Genomic DNA, 17117 nt, shown 5'->3' on the forward strand with positions numbered 1-17117 from the left:
AACAACTATGTGTCCTGCTAGGGCTGTCGCGATTCCTCGATTCAATTCGACTACTCGGTTTAAAAAAAACTAAACGATTACATTTTGCCCGCGTCGAGTAATCGGCAAAATACTGGAAGTGGCGCATTTCACAGACGAGAATCCATGAAAATCATTATTAGACCGTCTTCCAAGGCTGCGTGACATATTCAACTCATTTAAAAATCATAATGCTATTGTGAATTCGCAAACGCTATGATTCAATTAAATAAATATATGCAATGCCAGTTTAATATATGCGCTTTCATTTTTTACATGTAGGTTACATACGTGCATCTCAGTTCACAGTAAATGCTGCTCCACACGAACTGTTATCATTTACATGCGTGGAGCGTCTCAAACTCCATCTCTGCATATTGCTGTGAGTTTGGGTTTATTATAACATTAATCTGGGAACGCAACGTGTGCCATTTCATCAGATTTGTAAGGTAAATCATTTATAAATCCACGCAAACACAGGAGAATACATCATCTCGCGGTTTCAAAATAAAAGCTCAAACCCTCACTTTACACGTTTTGATGTCCACATATTCTAAAGAAATGTCCAAATATGAAAGATTAAGTGGACATTTTAATTAAATGTCAATATTAAACAAGTATTAGATCGCACAGCAATGTGTAAAAATAATCATCAGGCCGTTGGCGCCCTCTGCAGGCCTAAGATCAATCAATAAATTAATCAATAGATTAATCAAAATAAAAATGAGTGGCAGCCCTAATTCATTGATTCAAAATTCTGTTTTCTGTTTAAAATTTTCAAGTATCCTTTTTTAAATACATTTTAATTAAAGATGAATTAATTAAAAATGCATGCCTTATCAATTTAAATCATAAATCTAACAGTGTAATCATTTATTTCAATTGGAATAGTGATAGCCCTATTATTGTTAACATAATCATAAATCATTACATTGAAATCTGCGTTATTTTCCCCAAAATTTATATTCTAATTTTAATTAATCAAAATGTCTGTGTTTTATGATTTATTACAAATTTACAATCAAACATTGTGGTAAACAAATAAGCTCTGGAGAGGAAATGAATGTTTTGATTTATTAATCTTACATTTCCTAAATTCAGTGACATTCCATGTTTTACAGTAAATTACATTTTCCACATCACGGAAATCATAGGGCCCTATGTAGTATGTACACTATGTGCAGTATGCAAACTTTTGCTAAGCTAGTTGTAGTAATACAACAGAGCTTAGCATGTGGAATACTGTATCCCATAATACATTGCACTTGACCTGACATTAGAAGTAATATCAGTCGTAATTTATTTTTCTTGATTCATTATTTGAGACTGCCAAAGCTCAAAACATTTGAAATAGGTCTACCATTTTTATAGCCAAGATAACTCGCTGAATTAAACCTATATGATAAAGTGAAGTAATGTGAAAAAAAATGTAGCATACTTGTGTTTGAAGCACTTACTGTTACATTCTGCATTATGCTTCATGAACTGTTTACATGTACATTCAGTCTGAAGAAACTATAAAACTAGTGTTAACTTTCATATGTTTATGATATGGCCAGTGTTGAGGTCTGGTTGTCTTGTCAGGTGAAAGCAGACTTTATTGTAGTGAAAGGCTGATTAATAGGCTGACATTTGGCCACTATGAAGCCATCGACTGACAACTTTGCCTATCAATCCTTGTGAAAAAGACTGTACACTTCTCCTAATCAAGTAAGCAAGCACCGTTACCAGCAGATGTCGATCATCTCAAATATCAACCTATAGGTCTATCATCATGCTCTCTAGATACTGGTATTGCCATTTTCAAAACTCTGGTTGACCAAGGTCACTACAGTGATCTCTATGTTGGATTGATTGATGTATTACCGACATGTTTTGTGGTGTGTTCAATAGAGAGGTGGCAGCTTGTGCAGCTTTTTTATTGAAATGTATGGTGTTTGTGAGGAGTGGTTTCTAGGCAACTGACAAGGTGACTGACAGCTCAAAGCGATGATAGGTAATAACACACAGTGATCTTTTGGTGTTGTTACTGGATTTTAAATCAAATGGCTTGCCATTTAGAGCATATTAGAAACAGATATGAGTATATTTGGGAATGAAATATAAATATATTCAGGACTTCCTTTTATTAATTTGAGAAATTAAATTTGATTTATTTTTTTTTTTTGTTATTTCTTTTAAATTCATGGATCATCAGGGTTTTCTCTGCACTGTCATAATACTATCTTGCAAAGTATTTCCTGCAGTTTTCTGTTCACGAGAGTCAGATGAATGATAGGCATTCATGTCTTTTACACTTGTGCAGCATACCAAGTCCAGTTCCTTAATTATTCCCTTTCTCCCTCCACTGTCTGAGAGTGAGAGACAGAGAGAAAAGGTCTGTGCTGTGCTGTGCAGGAATTTGGCCCTGCTGTGTAATATTGAGGGGAATCAAGGGAATGGGCGTCCTCCTAACCGCTGCCAAACAACATTATCCAACACAAAACAACAGGAGGGCCAGCTGCGCACGAGAGACTTTAGCCAAAATAACACACACAGAGACGGAAAGATTAGGTAAAATAGAGAAGAGTGGAAAATACTAGAGTAAAGCATATAGAGCTGAGTTTGGCAGAGCTCACTGTATCAGCTAGAGAACACATTACGAATTTGTGCAGTCAGCCAATCAGGCTTGGAGATGGGGATATTATAAAGATTTCACCATTTTTGTATGCAGAACTTCTTTCACTTACTGCCTCAGGCTAAAGTCTTTTTGAAAGACATCTCTTATGCTCACAAAGGCTGCATTTATTTGCTGTAAAACCAGTAATATTATTACAATCTAATATGTTCTATTTTAATATATTTTAAAATGTTTTTTTTTTTTTTATTCTTGTGATGGCAAATCTGAATTTTCAGCAGCCATAACTTCATTCAGTATCACATGATCCTTCAGAAATCTATTCTAATATTCTGATTTGGTGCTCAAGAAACATTTCTTATTTTTATCAATTGTTGAAAACAGTTTTTGCTGCTTAATATTTTAATGGAAATTATATACTATATATGCTACTGTTGAAAACTTGTTTTGTAAAAAAGAAGAAACTAGGCTAATATTTTTATTCAGCAAGGACCCATTAGAATGTTTAAAGTGACAGAATTGATCATGTATTTAAATTCGCATTTTTAATGTTACAAAATATATTTTAAAATAAATGGAGATATTCATCAAATAATTCTGAAAAAAGTATCACCGCTTCCACAAAAAATTTACATTGATAATAGAAACAGTTATTTTAAATTGTATAAATATTTCACAATATTGCTGTTTTTAATGTATTTTTGCTGCCTTGGTGAGCATAGGAGTCTTCTTTGAAAAACATTAAAAATATCCTAATTATTCCAAATGCTGTTAGTGTGAAGCACATTATGTGTTTTCAAACAAAATCTGTCCAAGACACTATTACTCACCAAATTTTAAATTTCGTTTTACGCCTGAGTGAAGAATGAAGGCGATTTTAGACTGTAGAGCAAAACAGGGTCTGCTAATGTAAATAAAGAGGTTCAGGAAGTTCCCACAGAGCCTGGTTTTGGGTTGAACTCATTTGCCCCACAAACCCTAGAGCATTCTATACCTGACCGCCTGACACTGGTTCCACACATACCGGCGGGGCGAGCAGTTTGAGGGGCAGGTGCAGATTGCCTACAGCAGAACAGGCCTTGATTTCTCACAATAGTGTGTTGACACTGACTGGGTTTTGAGGGTGAGTGCAGTTCAAGCTGAAAACATCAGTCATTTACTTTATATACCTTACACTGAAAGAAGAAAGAGCCCTAGAGAAGAGAACGCTGGGATATGAACTAAATTTAGGGGATTTTTGTTTTATACTGCAAGCTAGTGAGAAGCAAACTGTCCAGTAAAAGCTGTGTGTTTGTTGTGGAAGCATTGTTCTTTATTCACAAGCCCATACACACTCACACAGACTAACAAAAGAGATTCCAGACGCTGGGGGGTTACACAAACCTGTCCACACAAAGCCGTTTTTCAGTGTGCCCTCCTCTGCCCTCTATTGATGTGTTGAAGAAAAGCATGTTTGAATGAGTCACCCGAGGGACAGCAGAGAATTTGGCACACCAGCCAGTGTGAAACATCATCGCACATGTGGACACATTCAGATCAGACTAGAGTTACAGCCGTCAATTTCTCAACTCTACAGAGATGCTTTAACAATCAAATGAATTGTTCTTCCGAAAATGCAGGTTTTATCATTTATTCACCTTTACATTTTCTTGAAATACTGTACAAAGGAGCATGTTGAATGTTCATGTTGTGCCTTTCATACAACAAAAGTGAACAAGCACAATAAAACCACATTAAAAGTAACATTCATGTAGTACATACTAGGCCTGGGCGATAAAACGGTATCGAAATTTATCGACGGTACACCTTCTTCGATAACGATAGAAAAAAATGTTTTGATATAGCTCACGATATAGGCACGTGCTATGAGTGACGCAGACAGCACACACAAACACGAACACGAACACATGCTGAAATGAGTGCTGTGCCTGCCTGTGATGAGGAGATTGTAAATAAAGAATGAATATTAATCGAATTTAAAATAAACATTTGCAATGTTAGGTGTGCGTCATCAGTGGCGCGCGAGATGCGGTGATGATGTACATGACGATGTAGTTTAATGTTTTGTTAGTCTAGCCCACGAGACGCGCCACTGCTGCGTTATTCATTCAAAATATTTGGGAAATATAGAAGCTCAATGCGGAGAAGATCTTGATTAGGTTAAAACCGAAACCAAGCCATTCACACAGAATGCATATTCAGTGCATTTTTTAGACGGACAAATATAACTGCTGCACTCGCGTCTCACACAAGAGATGTAGCCATGCAAAGTTAAAACAGTTTAAACTTTTAGAAAACGTCACGAATTTGTGGAGGTTTATTCCTTTTCACTGTGTCTCATATGTTTTTAAATGCAATCTGTGTGAATGGCGCTTCAGCTTTTTGGATTAAGCAATGCATAAATACATGATGCTGTTTTGTCCATAATTGTTTATGCAATTTACGAAATTATATTTGATTTTATGAGTTAATTTAGACGTAATTCACGTTTTTTATAGAGTTACTTCCTTGTGTTGACAATTTAAATGTGCTGAATTATTTTGCTCATTGCGCCCTCCTGTGGCCTCGGGAGACAAGACAAAAGTTTAACTCATTTGCCCCACAAACCCTAGAGCATTCTATACCTGACCGCCTGACACTGGTTCCACACATACCGGCGGGGCGAGCAGTTTGAGGGGCAGGTGCAGATTGCCTACAGCAGAACAGGCCTTGATTTCTCACAATAGTGTGTTGACACTGACTGGGTTTTGAGGGTGAGTGCAGTTCAAGCTGAAAACATCAGTCATTTACTTTATATACCTTACACTGAAAGAAGAAAGAGCCCTAGAGAAGAGAACGCTGGGATATGAACTAAATTTAGGGGATTTTTGTTTTATACTGCAAGCTAGTGAGAAGCAAACTGTCCAGTAAAAGCTGTGTGTTTGTTGTGGAAGCATTGTTCTTTATTCACAAGCCCATACACACTCACACACACTCACACAGACTAACAAAAGAGATTCCAGACGCTGGGGGGTTACACAAACCTGTCCACACAAAGCCGTTTTTCAGTGTGCCCTCCTCTGCCCTCTATTGATGTGTTGAAGAAAAGCATGTTTGAATGAGTCACCCGAGGGACAGCAGAGAATTTGGCACACCAGCCAGTGTGAAACATCATCGCACATGTGGACACATTCAGATCAGACTAGAGTTACAGCCGTCAATTTCTCAACTCTACAGAGATGCTTTAACAATCAAATGAATTGTTCTTCCGAAAATGCAGGTTTTATCATTTATTCACCTTTACATTTTCTTGAAATACTGTACAAAGGAGCATGTTGAATGTTCATGTTGTGCCTTTCATACAACAAAAGTGAACAAGCACAATAAAACCACATTAAAAGTAACATTCATGTAGTACATACTAGGCCTGGGCGATAAAACGGTATCGAAATTTATCGACGGTACACCTTCTTCGATAACGATAGAAAAAAATGTTTTGATATAGCTCACGATATAGGCACGTGCTATGAGTGACGCAGACAGCACACACAAACACGAACACGAACACATGCTGAAATGAGTGCTGTGCCTGCCTGTGATGAGGAGATTGTAAATAAAGAATGAATATTAATCGAATTTAAAATAAACATTTGCAATGTTAGGTGTGCGTCATCAGTGGCGCGCGAGATGCGGTGATGATGTACATGACGATGTAGTTTAATGTTTTGTTAGTCTAGCCCACGAGACGCGCCACTGCTGCGTTATTCATTCAAAATATTTGGGAAATATAGAAGCTCAATGCGGAGAAGATCTTGATTAGGTTAAAACCGAAACCAAGCCATTCACACAGAATGCATATTCAGTGCATTTTTTAGACGGACAAATATAACTGCTGCACTCGCGTCTCACACAAGAGATGTAGCCATGCAAAGTTAAAACAGTTTAAACTTTTAGAAAACGTCACGAATTTGTGGAGGTTTATTCCTTTTCAGTGCGTCTCATATGTTTTTAAATGCAATCTGTGTGAATGGCGCTTCAGCTCTTTGGATTAAGCAATGCATAAATACATGATGCTGTTTTGTCCATAATTGTTTATGCAATTTACGAAATTATATTTGATTTTATGAGTTAATTTAGACGTAATTCACGTTTTTTATAGAGTTACTTCCTTGTGTTGACAATTTAAATGTGCTGAATTATTTTGCTCATTGCGCCCTCCTGTGGCCTCGGGAGACAAGACAAAAGTTTTCTTAAAACCTATTTAATCTGCATATAAAACATTAGAAATTAGATATTTGTTTAATTTTTATTTTGTGTTTGATTGTTAAAACAAAAAATCCTTTTTGTTTGTCTCAATAATTTGGGTTAATTTAAAAACACAGTGGTTAAATAAAAAAAAAAAATTCTATAGCTCTTTGTTTTAAAAAAGTTTATAAAAAATTTCAATAATTATCGATACCGAGCGATATGAAACATTATATTGTTGATCATTTTTTTTTGCTATATTGCCCGGCCCTAGTACATACATTGATCAGCCACAACATTAAAACCACTGACAGGTAAAGTGAAAAACATTGATTATATCATTACAGTGGCACCTGGAAGGGCAATCGGTGAGCCAGTATCAGGGTCATGGACCCCTGAGGCTCACTGACCCACACAGAAGAGCTACTGTAGCTCAAATTGATAAAAAACGTAATACTGGCCATGATAGAAAGGTGTCGGAACACACAGTGCATACAAGTTTGTTGCATATGGGGCTGCATAGCCAAAAACCAGCTATGATGACCCCTGTCTACCACCGAAAGCGCCTACAATGGACACGTGAGTGTTAGAACTGGACCATGGAGCAATGGAAGAAGGTTGCCTGGTTGAATCACGTTTTAGATCAGGTGGATGGTGCACACACTGTACATCATTTTCCTGGGTAAGACGTGGCAGCAGGATGCGCTATGAGAAGAAGGCAGGCAAGCAGAGGCAGTGTTATGTTTTGGCCAATGTTCTGCTGGGAAATGTTGGATCCTGGCATTCATGTGGATGTTACTTTGGCACGTACCACCTACCTAAAGATTGTTACAGACCATGTACAGCACTTCATGGCAATGGTGTTTACTGATGATGGCGGTGACCTCTTTCAGCAAGATAATGCACACTGCAAAAAAAAATGTTTGAGAACATGGTTTGAGGAACATGACTGAGAGTTCAAGGTTCCCCAGATCTTGATCTGATGGAGTTTCTATGGGATGTGCTGGACCAAAATCCAATCCATGGAGGCCCACCTTGCAGGACTTAAAGGATCTGCTGCTAATGTCTCAGTGCCAGATACTACAGGACAAGTTCAGAGGTCTTGTGAAGTCCATGCCTCAATGCATCAGAGCTGTTTTGGCAGCACAAGGGGGACTTACATGACATTAACAAGGTTGTTTTAATGTTGTGGCTGATCAGTGTACAACTCATGCTCTATATATTCTAAGTCTTCTGAAACATTGCATATTTAAGTACCTTCGAAATGGCCATTACCACGGATATTGTGATTGACGTCCACAGCCCATTAGTCGATGGCTGTAATAGTATCAGTGGGATATCCTTTGGAGCATTTGACTATTTCCACCTCTCAGTAAAGCACTGCCATTAAAAACCCAGTCTTGGCAGCCTGATTCAATAGATGAGGATGAGCCATATCATATTACCCAAAGCCTCTCACGAGATGCCAATACTAATCAGATTGAACCACAATTCAAATGTAATGGAATAAAATATTAACCTCCTGGTCTGGTACTGAACCACTATATTGATAGTATCCCATTACTCTGTAAAACCATCAATTGGTCATATGAATTACTGCCCTATCTACAGGATATGGATGAATGTTCAGTACTGGATAAATCAGGGCTAATAATAATAAAATGTCCACCATTGTGGCAACTGATTGAGAAAAGATGTTTTTCATACCATATACCACAATTTGACAGCTTATATAAATGTGAAGCTTACAAGCGCGCATTCAATAATTAAGCACACAAGGAGACCCCAACAATCAGACTGTAGGTCAAACTACATGCTATTTTTGGTATAGTATTTATTATTTTAAGTTAAATACTATAAATTGCAATATATGGACTTGGAATCATGATTTGCTCATCCTGTAAGCCAGAGGAAACTGATTTTTGGTTCCTTGCCACTGTTACCTTTGGCTTGCTCATAAGGGGCATAATGACATATTTAAAGCTTGAAAATGAAACTACTGTAGAGGCAGCAGCACTTAACTTACTTCCACTGTATTAGTCTCTGTAGAGCTGCTTTGTTACACTACTTGAAACTACTGATTCCTGAGACAGAATTTTGTGATGCTCACGGCTGAATTTTCTGTAAAGTGGCTTTAAAGCAATCTATATTGTAAATAAAATTGACTTGACACTTAAACATCCATTTTGTCTCTTAGTTAAGTCGGAAACGAATGCATGTACATTACATACACGCCCAGAAGTATGTATGCTATTTTGGTCAGTGAGGTATTACATCATTCAGTAGTACATGGTGAAAATGTTCTGCAATACCTCATCTGACTGTAGAGGGAGCCTGACACCACACAACACATCTTCAAATACTGCACTTCTATATCTATATGTTAATGCAAGCATATTTGTAAGACATATCAGTGATTTTAGTGGCTGTATGTTTTCTACAGTGCACTTTTCTGTGCTGGTGTGGCTTTAATTTTTCTTGTACCAGACAGCTGTACATGTAGGCCAGCACATAATCTACCCTCATTTGATTCATTTGGTTTCTGCAGAATTTGATCAACAAACAAAGACATTGGCATTTGTCTCCTGCCCATTGCTTATTAAATCATTAGGTTAGTCAGCTCTGTTTAAACATTCCACAGAACTCTACATATTTTCCTTAAGCACTGAAAATGATGAAAACGTGCAGAATCCTTATTGGCCTACAGTATCTGATAATTCAATATGTGGCTTGTGGCAGTTGTCCCAGAGATTATGCACTTTTGCAAAGGCTTTGTTATGCAGTTACTGTGTATTGCAGAGTAGGATTATTTTTTTCCTAGTAAAAAAGTAGTGGGTGAGTTAGCAGGTCAGATACAGTATGGCATGCATGATTAGCATTTAATATTACTTACTATTCAGTGCAGTGTGTCATAATGTGGATAGTCAGTCAGTTCTATGCATTATATAAAAGGTTATATTTGTTGCTACAATGTTTCAGACAGCACGCATACTTTCCCTCAGTGTATCCCTGCAGGCATGCGGCTGTCAGCATGATCTAACCCCGTCAAATATGCGCGCACACACACTCTCACACGTAGGCATGCTCATAACTTATATTATCTTATGCTTTAGTCAGATCAGTGTATGACAGATTGCCACAGAAGATTCACTGAGTTTGACTAGAGTACAGTAGATTAACATGTGCTGTCTTGTCATGCGATATAAGTCTGAAAAGTAGTGTGAGTAAGACATTACCTGTTTCGTTTGGGAAATGCAAGAGAAAAAGAGAGGGCCTGACCAAGGCCTGATTTAAATATTCCTTTCTAATGTATGACAACATGAACAGTCAGAAGTTTCCTTCTTATTTTGTGTTTTTGATGCTTTAACAGATTAAACTCTTTAGTAACGCTTGCTCTGTGTCTCATGCCATCAGGGAAACAATGGAACAGACTGGAGCCGATGGACACCATCTTTGTCAAGCAGGTGAAAGAGGGTGGCCCCGCGCATGGAGCTGGACTCTGCACAGGTACAGACAGACACATGGATCTGGAGATATGTTTTTAATGCGTAGGCTTGTCATCAGTTATAAATAATTAGGGTATTAAGACACTAACATTGTAGCAGACACTCAGTAAACAGAAAATGCTTGTCCTTCCTCTATAACGTTCTGATTGGTTCGTTGTAGGGCTGTCATGGTATCAGATTTTCAGTAGATGATATCATGACAAAAATAATTAACTGATATTATCACAAAATCTATAGACATTTTTGGGAAGAAAAAAAACAATATAATTCAAATTCATCCTTAACTTTGTTTATTTTCGGTTTTCTTTTTTTGGCCAATGAATCACGCGCAAAACATGACTTTAGGGAAGCTGAGAGATGGTTTGTAACCAAAAATGTTACAAAAGCATATATAAACTTCCTGCAGACCAGGTATACCCCATATTTATTTATTTTTTTTACGGAATCCAAAAACTCACACACTGACAGGATCGAGTTTTTTTCGAGTGTTGAAAGTGAGTGTCTCCTTTTCATCCATCATCTTATCGAACATGATTTTGTGTGGCAGTAGTAGCTGTACACTAGGTGACAACCAACATTAAGGTGCAATATTGGAGTGTCAATCAGATGGCGCTGCATTATTTACATTATGATTGTGTGTGTATTAAAGGGATAGTTCACCCAAAAAATTTAAATTCTGTTGTTAATTACTCACCGTCGTGTCGTTCCAAACCCGTAAGACCTTTGTTCATCTTCAGAACACAAATTAAGAAATTTTTGATGAAATCCGAGAGCTTTCTGACCCTCCATAGATAGCAACGCAACTACCACGTTCAAGGCCCAGAAAGGTAGTAAGGACATATTTAAGTAGTCCATGTGACACATTTTACACAAAGAAAACAAAAATAACGACTTAAGGTGCTGCGCATCTGGGTTCTACGTCAGAACACCGGTTCCTGCGTCAGCAACACCACAAGCATGCATCGTGGTACTCTCACGAATGGCAGCGGAGATTGACACAGAACAGAAGAAATTGTTGAGTAAATGCACACAAAATGTATTCTCGTAGCTTCATAACATGCCAGTTGAACCACTGATGTCACATGGACTATTTTAACGATGTCCTAATTAACTTTCTGGGCCTTGAACATGGTAGTTGCGTTGCTGTCTATGCAGGGCCAGAAAGCTCCCAGATTTCATCAAAAATATCTTAATTTGTGATCTGAAGATAAATTAAGGTCTTACGGGTTTAGAATGACACGAGGGTGAATAATTAAGGACAGAATTTTCATTTTTGGGTGAACTGTCCCTTTAAGAGGATCTCAATATATATTTATTTTAATTAACACAGTAACCATCAATACCGGTATATTACGGCACCCGTAGTCCATTGTTTTAAAACTGACATTGAGCTCCAGGTGAGATTTTGTTGAAAAGTTTTAACTATTTTGCAGTCTTAAAAACACAGCATGCAAAGACGTCCATCTGATGCATATGTACATACACCAGCATACAAATAGCACAAATAGACAGCGAAAACATCCTGCTGGTTGGCCCCCTTAAGACATAAATGTGGGCTCATTGAGGCATGAAAGCATCACTACTAAACGGTTGGGGGTAAACCAGGCAAGAGGTCATACCACCAGCCAACATCCAAAATTAACTGGCAGAACTTCATCATAAGCAGCTGAAGTGTTACGTAAGTGTGATCAGTCTGAACCCAAAGAAACATTGAGGAGTTATTACTACTTCCTTGATGTCGTCAGACAGACTTTTGCGAGGGTCCGTAACATATGGTGCCACATTTATTCACAATCTCTTGCTGCTGGCCCACTCTGACTGTCTTCATGTGAATGTCATCTTCAGCTCAAATCAGTCAACATATCTGAACATACTTCCTCCAAGGCCGAGTTCCTGTCCAAATCTTTAATTATTCTTACCACAGAATCATGTGGATCATCAGTTCCTCCAAGGATCATTAAGGTCTTTGCACACTGAGTCCGAAATTTTCACTCAAGATTTTTGCATGTTAAAAAATAAATACAACCCCACGTTGTGTCAATCAAATTTACACACTGCCTCTGAAACTTTTGTCCGTCATTAAGAAATTCGGATCGGATTCGATTTTCTGCATTTTTCGCATCCGTAGCAAGCATTTTCAGAGGTGTTTTGACAATTCAGAGCCACCGTAGAAGCGAAAGCCAAAATTGTATGCTGGTTTCAATGCCTGGCGCATACCTTTCCGATGCCACAGTTTGGTGTGTGTGTGTGTGTGTGTGTGTGTGTGTGTGTGTGTGGGCCATGCAGCAAAACACTATTGAGGTGATGGAAAGGATGATCAATCAGAGGGAAGACAAACTTGAGGAGCTTAAGGAATCAGCTGCAAAATACCAGGTACATACAGTACAAAATATGCAAACGTATTAAAATCATAACATGCTTCAACCAAGGTTCATTGACAACACTTTCTAAATCAGATAAGGTCATGTGTCCTCAGTGTTGCATACATAGACTCATTTATCCTTTTATATTTTATACTGTTTCCATTTTAATTTTACATTTATTTTATTGTGCTTTTGTCATATAGCCTACTGTATGTATATACAGTGTGTGTGTATATATACAGTATATATATATATATATATAGTGCTGTCATCCATACCTGAGACATACTGCCAGTCTCTGTTCAGAAACAATTGGTTCAAGGAAACTGGTGGTCTTCTTTTAAATATGTGGCTCTAGTATTGCTATCAAAGCATCAAAATCCTATAGTAAACTTTGAATTGCTCGAGATAATCCCGCTGCTCCTTGATGAGGTGGAACTCCTCTCTACGCAATCTCAGCATTAGATGGACCCAATATTTCCTCCTTCTTTTTCTCTTTTTAAGGAGAGAGGACAACAAAATCATCCTCACTGCTAGAAGTCTCCATTTTGTATTGTTTTGCAAATTTTTTCGCAACCGTGTCCAAGGTTTCTGTGCATGACAGATTTTTAGGATGACGAATACGAAAAAACACAAACGAAAATTTCAGACTTAAGGTCTCTGAGTCCAAATTTTTCGTCCGAAATTTTCGCACGTTGAAAAATAAATACGATCACGTTTACACACTGCCTCCGAAACTTTCGTCAGTCATAAAAAAACTCGGACCAGGTTCGATTTTCTGCGTTTTCGTATCCGTGGCAAGCATTTTGATAGGAAAGGATGACGAATATGAAAAAAACGGAAAAACGCATACGAAAATTTCGGACTCAGTGTGCAAGGACCTTTAGTTTGTAAAGACCTTTAAAGAGCTTCCAAGCCTGTGTATACTGTAGATTCAAAGCATTTTATAAAACATGTATTTGCATAACTGAACTAAAGCATCTGATTCTCTTCCTGTTTCTCTTTCCTACAGGGGATCGTATTGTAAAAGTCAATGGAGAAAGCATCATCGGGAAAACGTATTCTCAAGTAATTGCCCTTATTCAGAACAGGTAATGTTGCAACCTGTGCTGCTTGTTTCAGCCCCTGAGGGGTGGTGTAGCTTCATGGTTAAAGATCTGGTCTGTTAAATAGTCATAGTTTTTATTTTATTTTATTTTAACCTAAATTTGACCTAAACCAGGAATACTTGCTGATCTGTATCCATATGCTCCTTTTCCCCTCATTTTGTGGGTTGATTATCTCTTCCTGCTAAGTCTTGATCTAGATAAATCTCTTAATCCTTGAGGAAGTTTAATGAATATGCTGTTTATTGCGTAATTTTAGTTGGAATTAACAGCTAGATGTCCTTCCTTGTTCTTGAATTTACTAAAAGAAAGCACTGTACTTGTGACTGTAGTCATGACATCATCTGTGATATTACATTTTACCTTTCCAAACTTTTCTTTGCAGTGACACGTCTCTGGAGCTCTGTGTGATGCCAAAAGATGAAGACATTTTACAGCTGGTAGGTTTTATTTCTCATGGGTTTACTTGTCACACAAAACTAATGGTAATTTCTTGTGCAAAAAGATGGATTCCTCTTTAGGATTTCAAATTGGCTTGGTCAGTTAAAATGAATTCTTGTTTGAGAAAATTCAAACAAGAATTTTGGGCAGTAATGTTCAGGTGTTCAGTGGTATGTGTGTGTGTCATGGTCAAAATATTTGAAGTTTCTGAATGTAGAATGGATAAACTGCATTGAAAATGAAATTGCTCAAGCAAAAGGAATTGTGGGAAGGAGAGCAGACCTGTGGAAACAAACGGCACCAGTTTGTGTGTGAAGATGCTCTCCCAGCCAGAGTTCAGTGATCCAGCGGAGCAGAGAAGCGTGATGGCGCCTGTGTGTGTGTGTGTGTGCTTATTTTGAATTCAGCTATAATGAGGTTTTCCTCAGAACTAGGGTCGTAATGCCAACCCCATATCTGAGCACATTCCAAACAGAACTACAAATCTCAGGCTGTTACATGCCAACCACATAAACTCGTACTCCACTGTGGAGCCCTTGGGCACTTTCTGACTTGACAGTAATGAGTCCATCCAGTGCTGAATTTAAGACTTAGGAATGGCACTCATGCTTGTTATTTCAGCTAACAGGAAGTGGTTCTGTTGGTTCTCTATGAAAATAAGCTCTATATGATACCTCTGATATGACATCAATCTTGGATTCTAGCAGTCGTATTACATCACACAAACATTTAAAAACTTTTATTAGATTAAACAATTTTTGTTTTATTACTGTTACTTTGATGTATTACTTGTATTACCTTTAGGTATTATTTTGTTACTTTTATTTATATTATCTGTAATCAGCATGTTAAAGGTTTATTTGCCTTCATAAACTTCAGTTTTGACTGATTTTATTTCTTTCTTTAGTTTTTTATAAAAATTGTTTTAGCAATCAGCTTGGTTCAAAACCCGGTCGCCTTTTTTTAGGTATGCAATTTATGTTTTAACTTTTTTGTGTATTTACTTATTTAAATGATGAAGAAATTAATAAATGTACAAATAAATAAGATATAAATAATAACCTAAAATTACTCCTGTTTTATTGATAGTGTTATAACATTTCATTAAACAATAAAAAAGTTCAAAACATTGGCGAACAGCCAAGTTGTGACCATTTTTCAAACACTAAATTACAGTAGTCAAAGATGTTTTTTCTTTTTGCTCATGTCTTCCCTTAGGTAAATCGAATGTTGTCAGCAACTCAGTGTCTATTGGGGTAATGCCTGGTATGCTCTTGTACCCGTGAATATTAATAACTGTTTGCATTCAGCCAAGGTGATTTGCTAAAATCAAAACACGGAGAGTGGAATTATGACTTGTGTGTTAGACCCGCCCACTGCTGAAGCAACCAGCTAGAGAACTTCTGTTTCGTCTGAAGCCTTTGTTTTATATGACGGCTCCAATTATTTCCCTTATAGACCATCTGTGATTAAGCGAGAAAAAAAAAAGAAAAAAAAACCATCAGTATTTAGTCATTTCCAAAAGTCAGAAGAGCATGTTCCACCCAGTTGCTACATCACTGGAATTGTATTTTATTTTTATTGTCGTGCATTCCAGAATTGCCTTATCTGTGAAGCAAACATGCAGTGCTGGCATAGAATTTGGATAGAAAAACAAGGTATCTTGCAAAGCAGCATAATTATGCTGCTTATTCTTTTAGAACAGCCATTGCAACTGTTGTGTGCTTGTGAACCCTTGGTTTTTTGGACCATATTTAGGAGGATTAATGACTTTAAACATTAAGTTTTACTGATTTGTGCACTCACAACATCAATACGAAAATCTTCAGGTAATTTGACACCATAAATCGGCAGATTGTCAGAGTTTATTTGCAGGATTATGACAACAAGTTCCTTTCACACATAACTTGTATGTAAAACATAAAACAGGGAATTACATTTAGGGCAAAAGCTGTAATCTAAAATTGCTTTATGACATTGCTGATGACAGACTAGCATTAGTAGTTATGTATAAAGACTGGATGTAGGTGGATTATGAGCAGATATAAGGATCATATTACCATGTGTGCTTAAGACAACAAGTACAGCATGCAAAGCAGTCAGCCGATCAGAACCAAAGCAGCACCTTGCAAAATGAATGTTTTGACTGTGAAACACTGCAAAGTCTTGAAACAAACAAAAAGGAATGATGAAAAAATAACACCAAGGCAGGCATAGATTTAAAATTATGTCAGTCTATTTATTTATTTTACTGATGTAGTGAAATAGAGACCCTCCCATCAAAATTCAATGTGGAAGTGGTCACAGAAAGCACATCTGAGACCCATATTACCACCTGGTGTAAGTCGTAGCTAACCACTTGTAATTAGACCACCTGAGGTGGATCTTAATATCAGGTATAAATGGGTCGAAAGGGTATACAAACAACAGAGGAAAAGAACAAATGAAGCTGCCATCTGAAAAGACAGGAATTGTGAAGACAGTCACTGTGTGGATGGAAAGGAGCCACACTAGGCAAGATAGGCATGAGTGTGTGTGGGTGTGGGTGAGTGTGTGTGTGTGTGTGTGTGTGAGAAAAAGTTTTATATGGCATGGTTTTCTGTTCCATTGTTGTACCTCTGGAAATTCTCCATGGCTATGATATGATCTTAACTCACTCCTGAAATCCTGCAGTGCCGAGCGGACCATGCCTCTTCCTGCAGGATTACACAGTGCACGTCTAGTTCGGTGTGGCACACTTTTATGTACTCTCTGTGTCAAAAAGTGATTAGTCGACAATGTCAGTTTGTGACACAATGCCCCTGAAACAGGGATGATGTCCTCCTGTCTAGCCCGTCTTTAG

General features: G+C 37.5%; 1 protein-coding gene across 3 annotated transcripts in view; it reads left to right on the plus strand.

The window, feature by feature from the left end:
• The window catches only part of LOC107664664 (rho GTPase-activating protein 21-like), a 104548-nt gene that overhangs the window by 64692 nt on the left and 22739 nt on the right, over positions 1-17117 (plus strand). For all 3 annotated transcript variants that reach the window (XM_016455297.1, XM_016455299.1, XM_016455298.1), the window contains exons 5-7: positions 10274-10366; positions 13741-13819; positions 14220-14274. In XM_016455297.1, the coding sequence (XP_016310783.1) occupies positions 10274-10366; positions 13741-13819; positions 14220-14274 (227 nt within the window). The remainder of the gene's footprint in view (positions 1-10273; positions 10367-13740; positions 13820-14219; positions 14275-17117) is intronic.

Source organism: Sinocyclocheilus anshuiensis, unplaced genomic scaffold (assembly GCF_001515605.1).
Source record: "Sinocyclocheilus anshuiensis isolate Anshui unplaced genomic scaffold, SAMN03320099.WGS_v1.1 scaffold35, whole genome shotgun sequence".
NCBI classification, from domain to species: Eukaryota; Metazoa; Chordata; class Actinopteri; order Cypriniformes; family Cyprinidae; genus Sinocyclocheilus; species Sinocyclocheilus anshuiensis.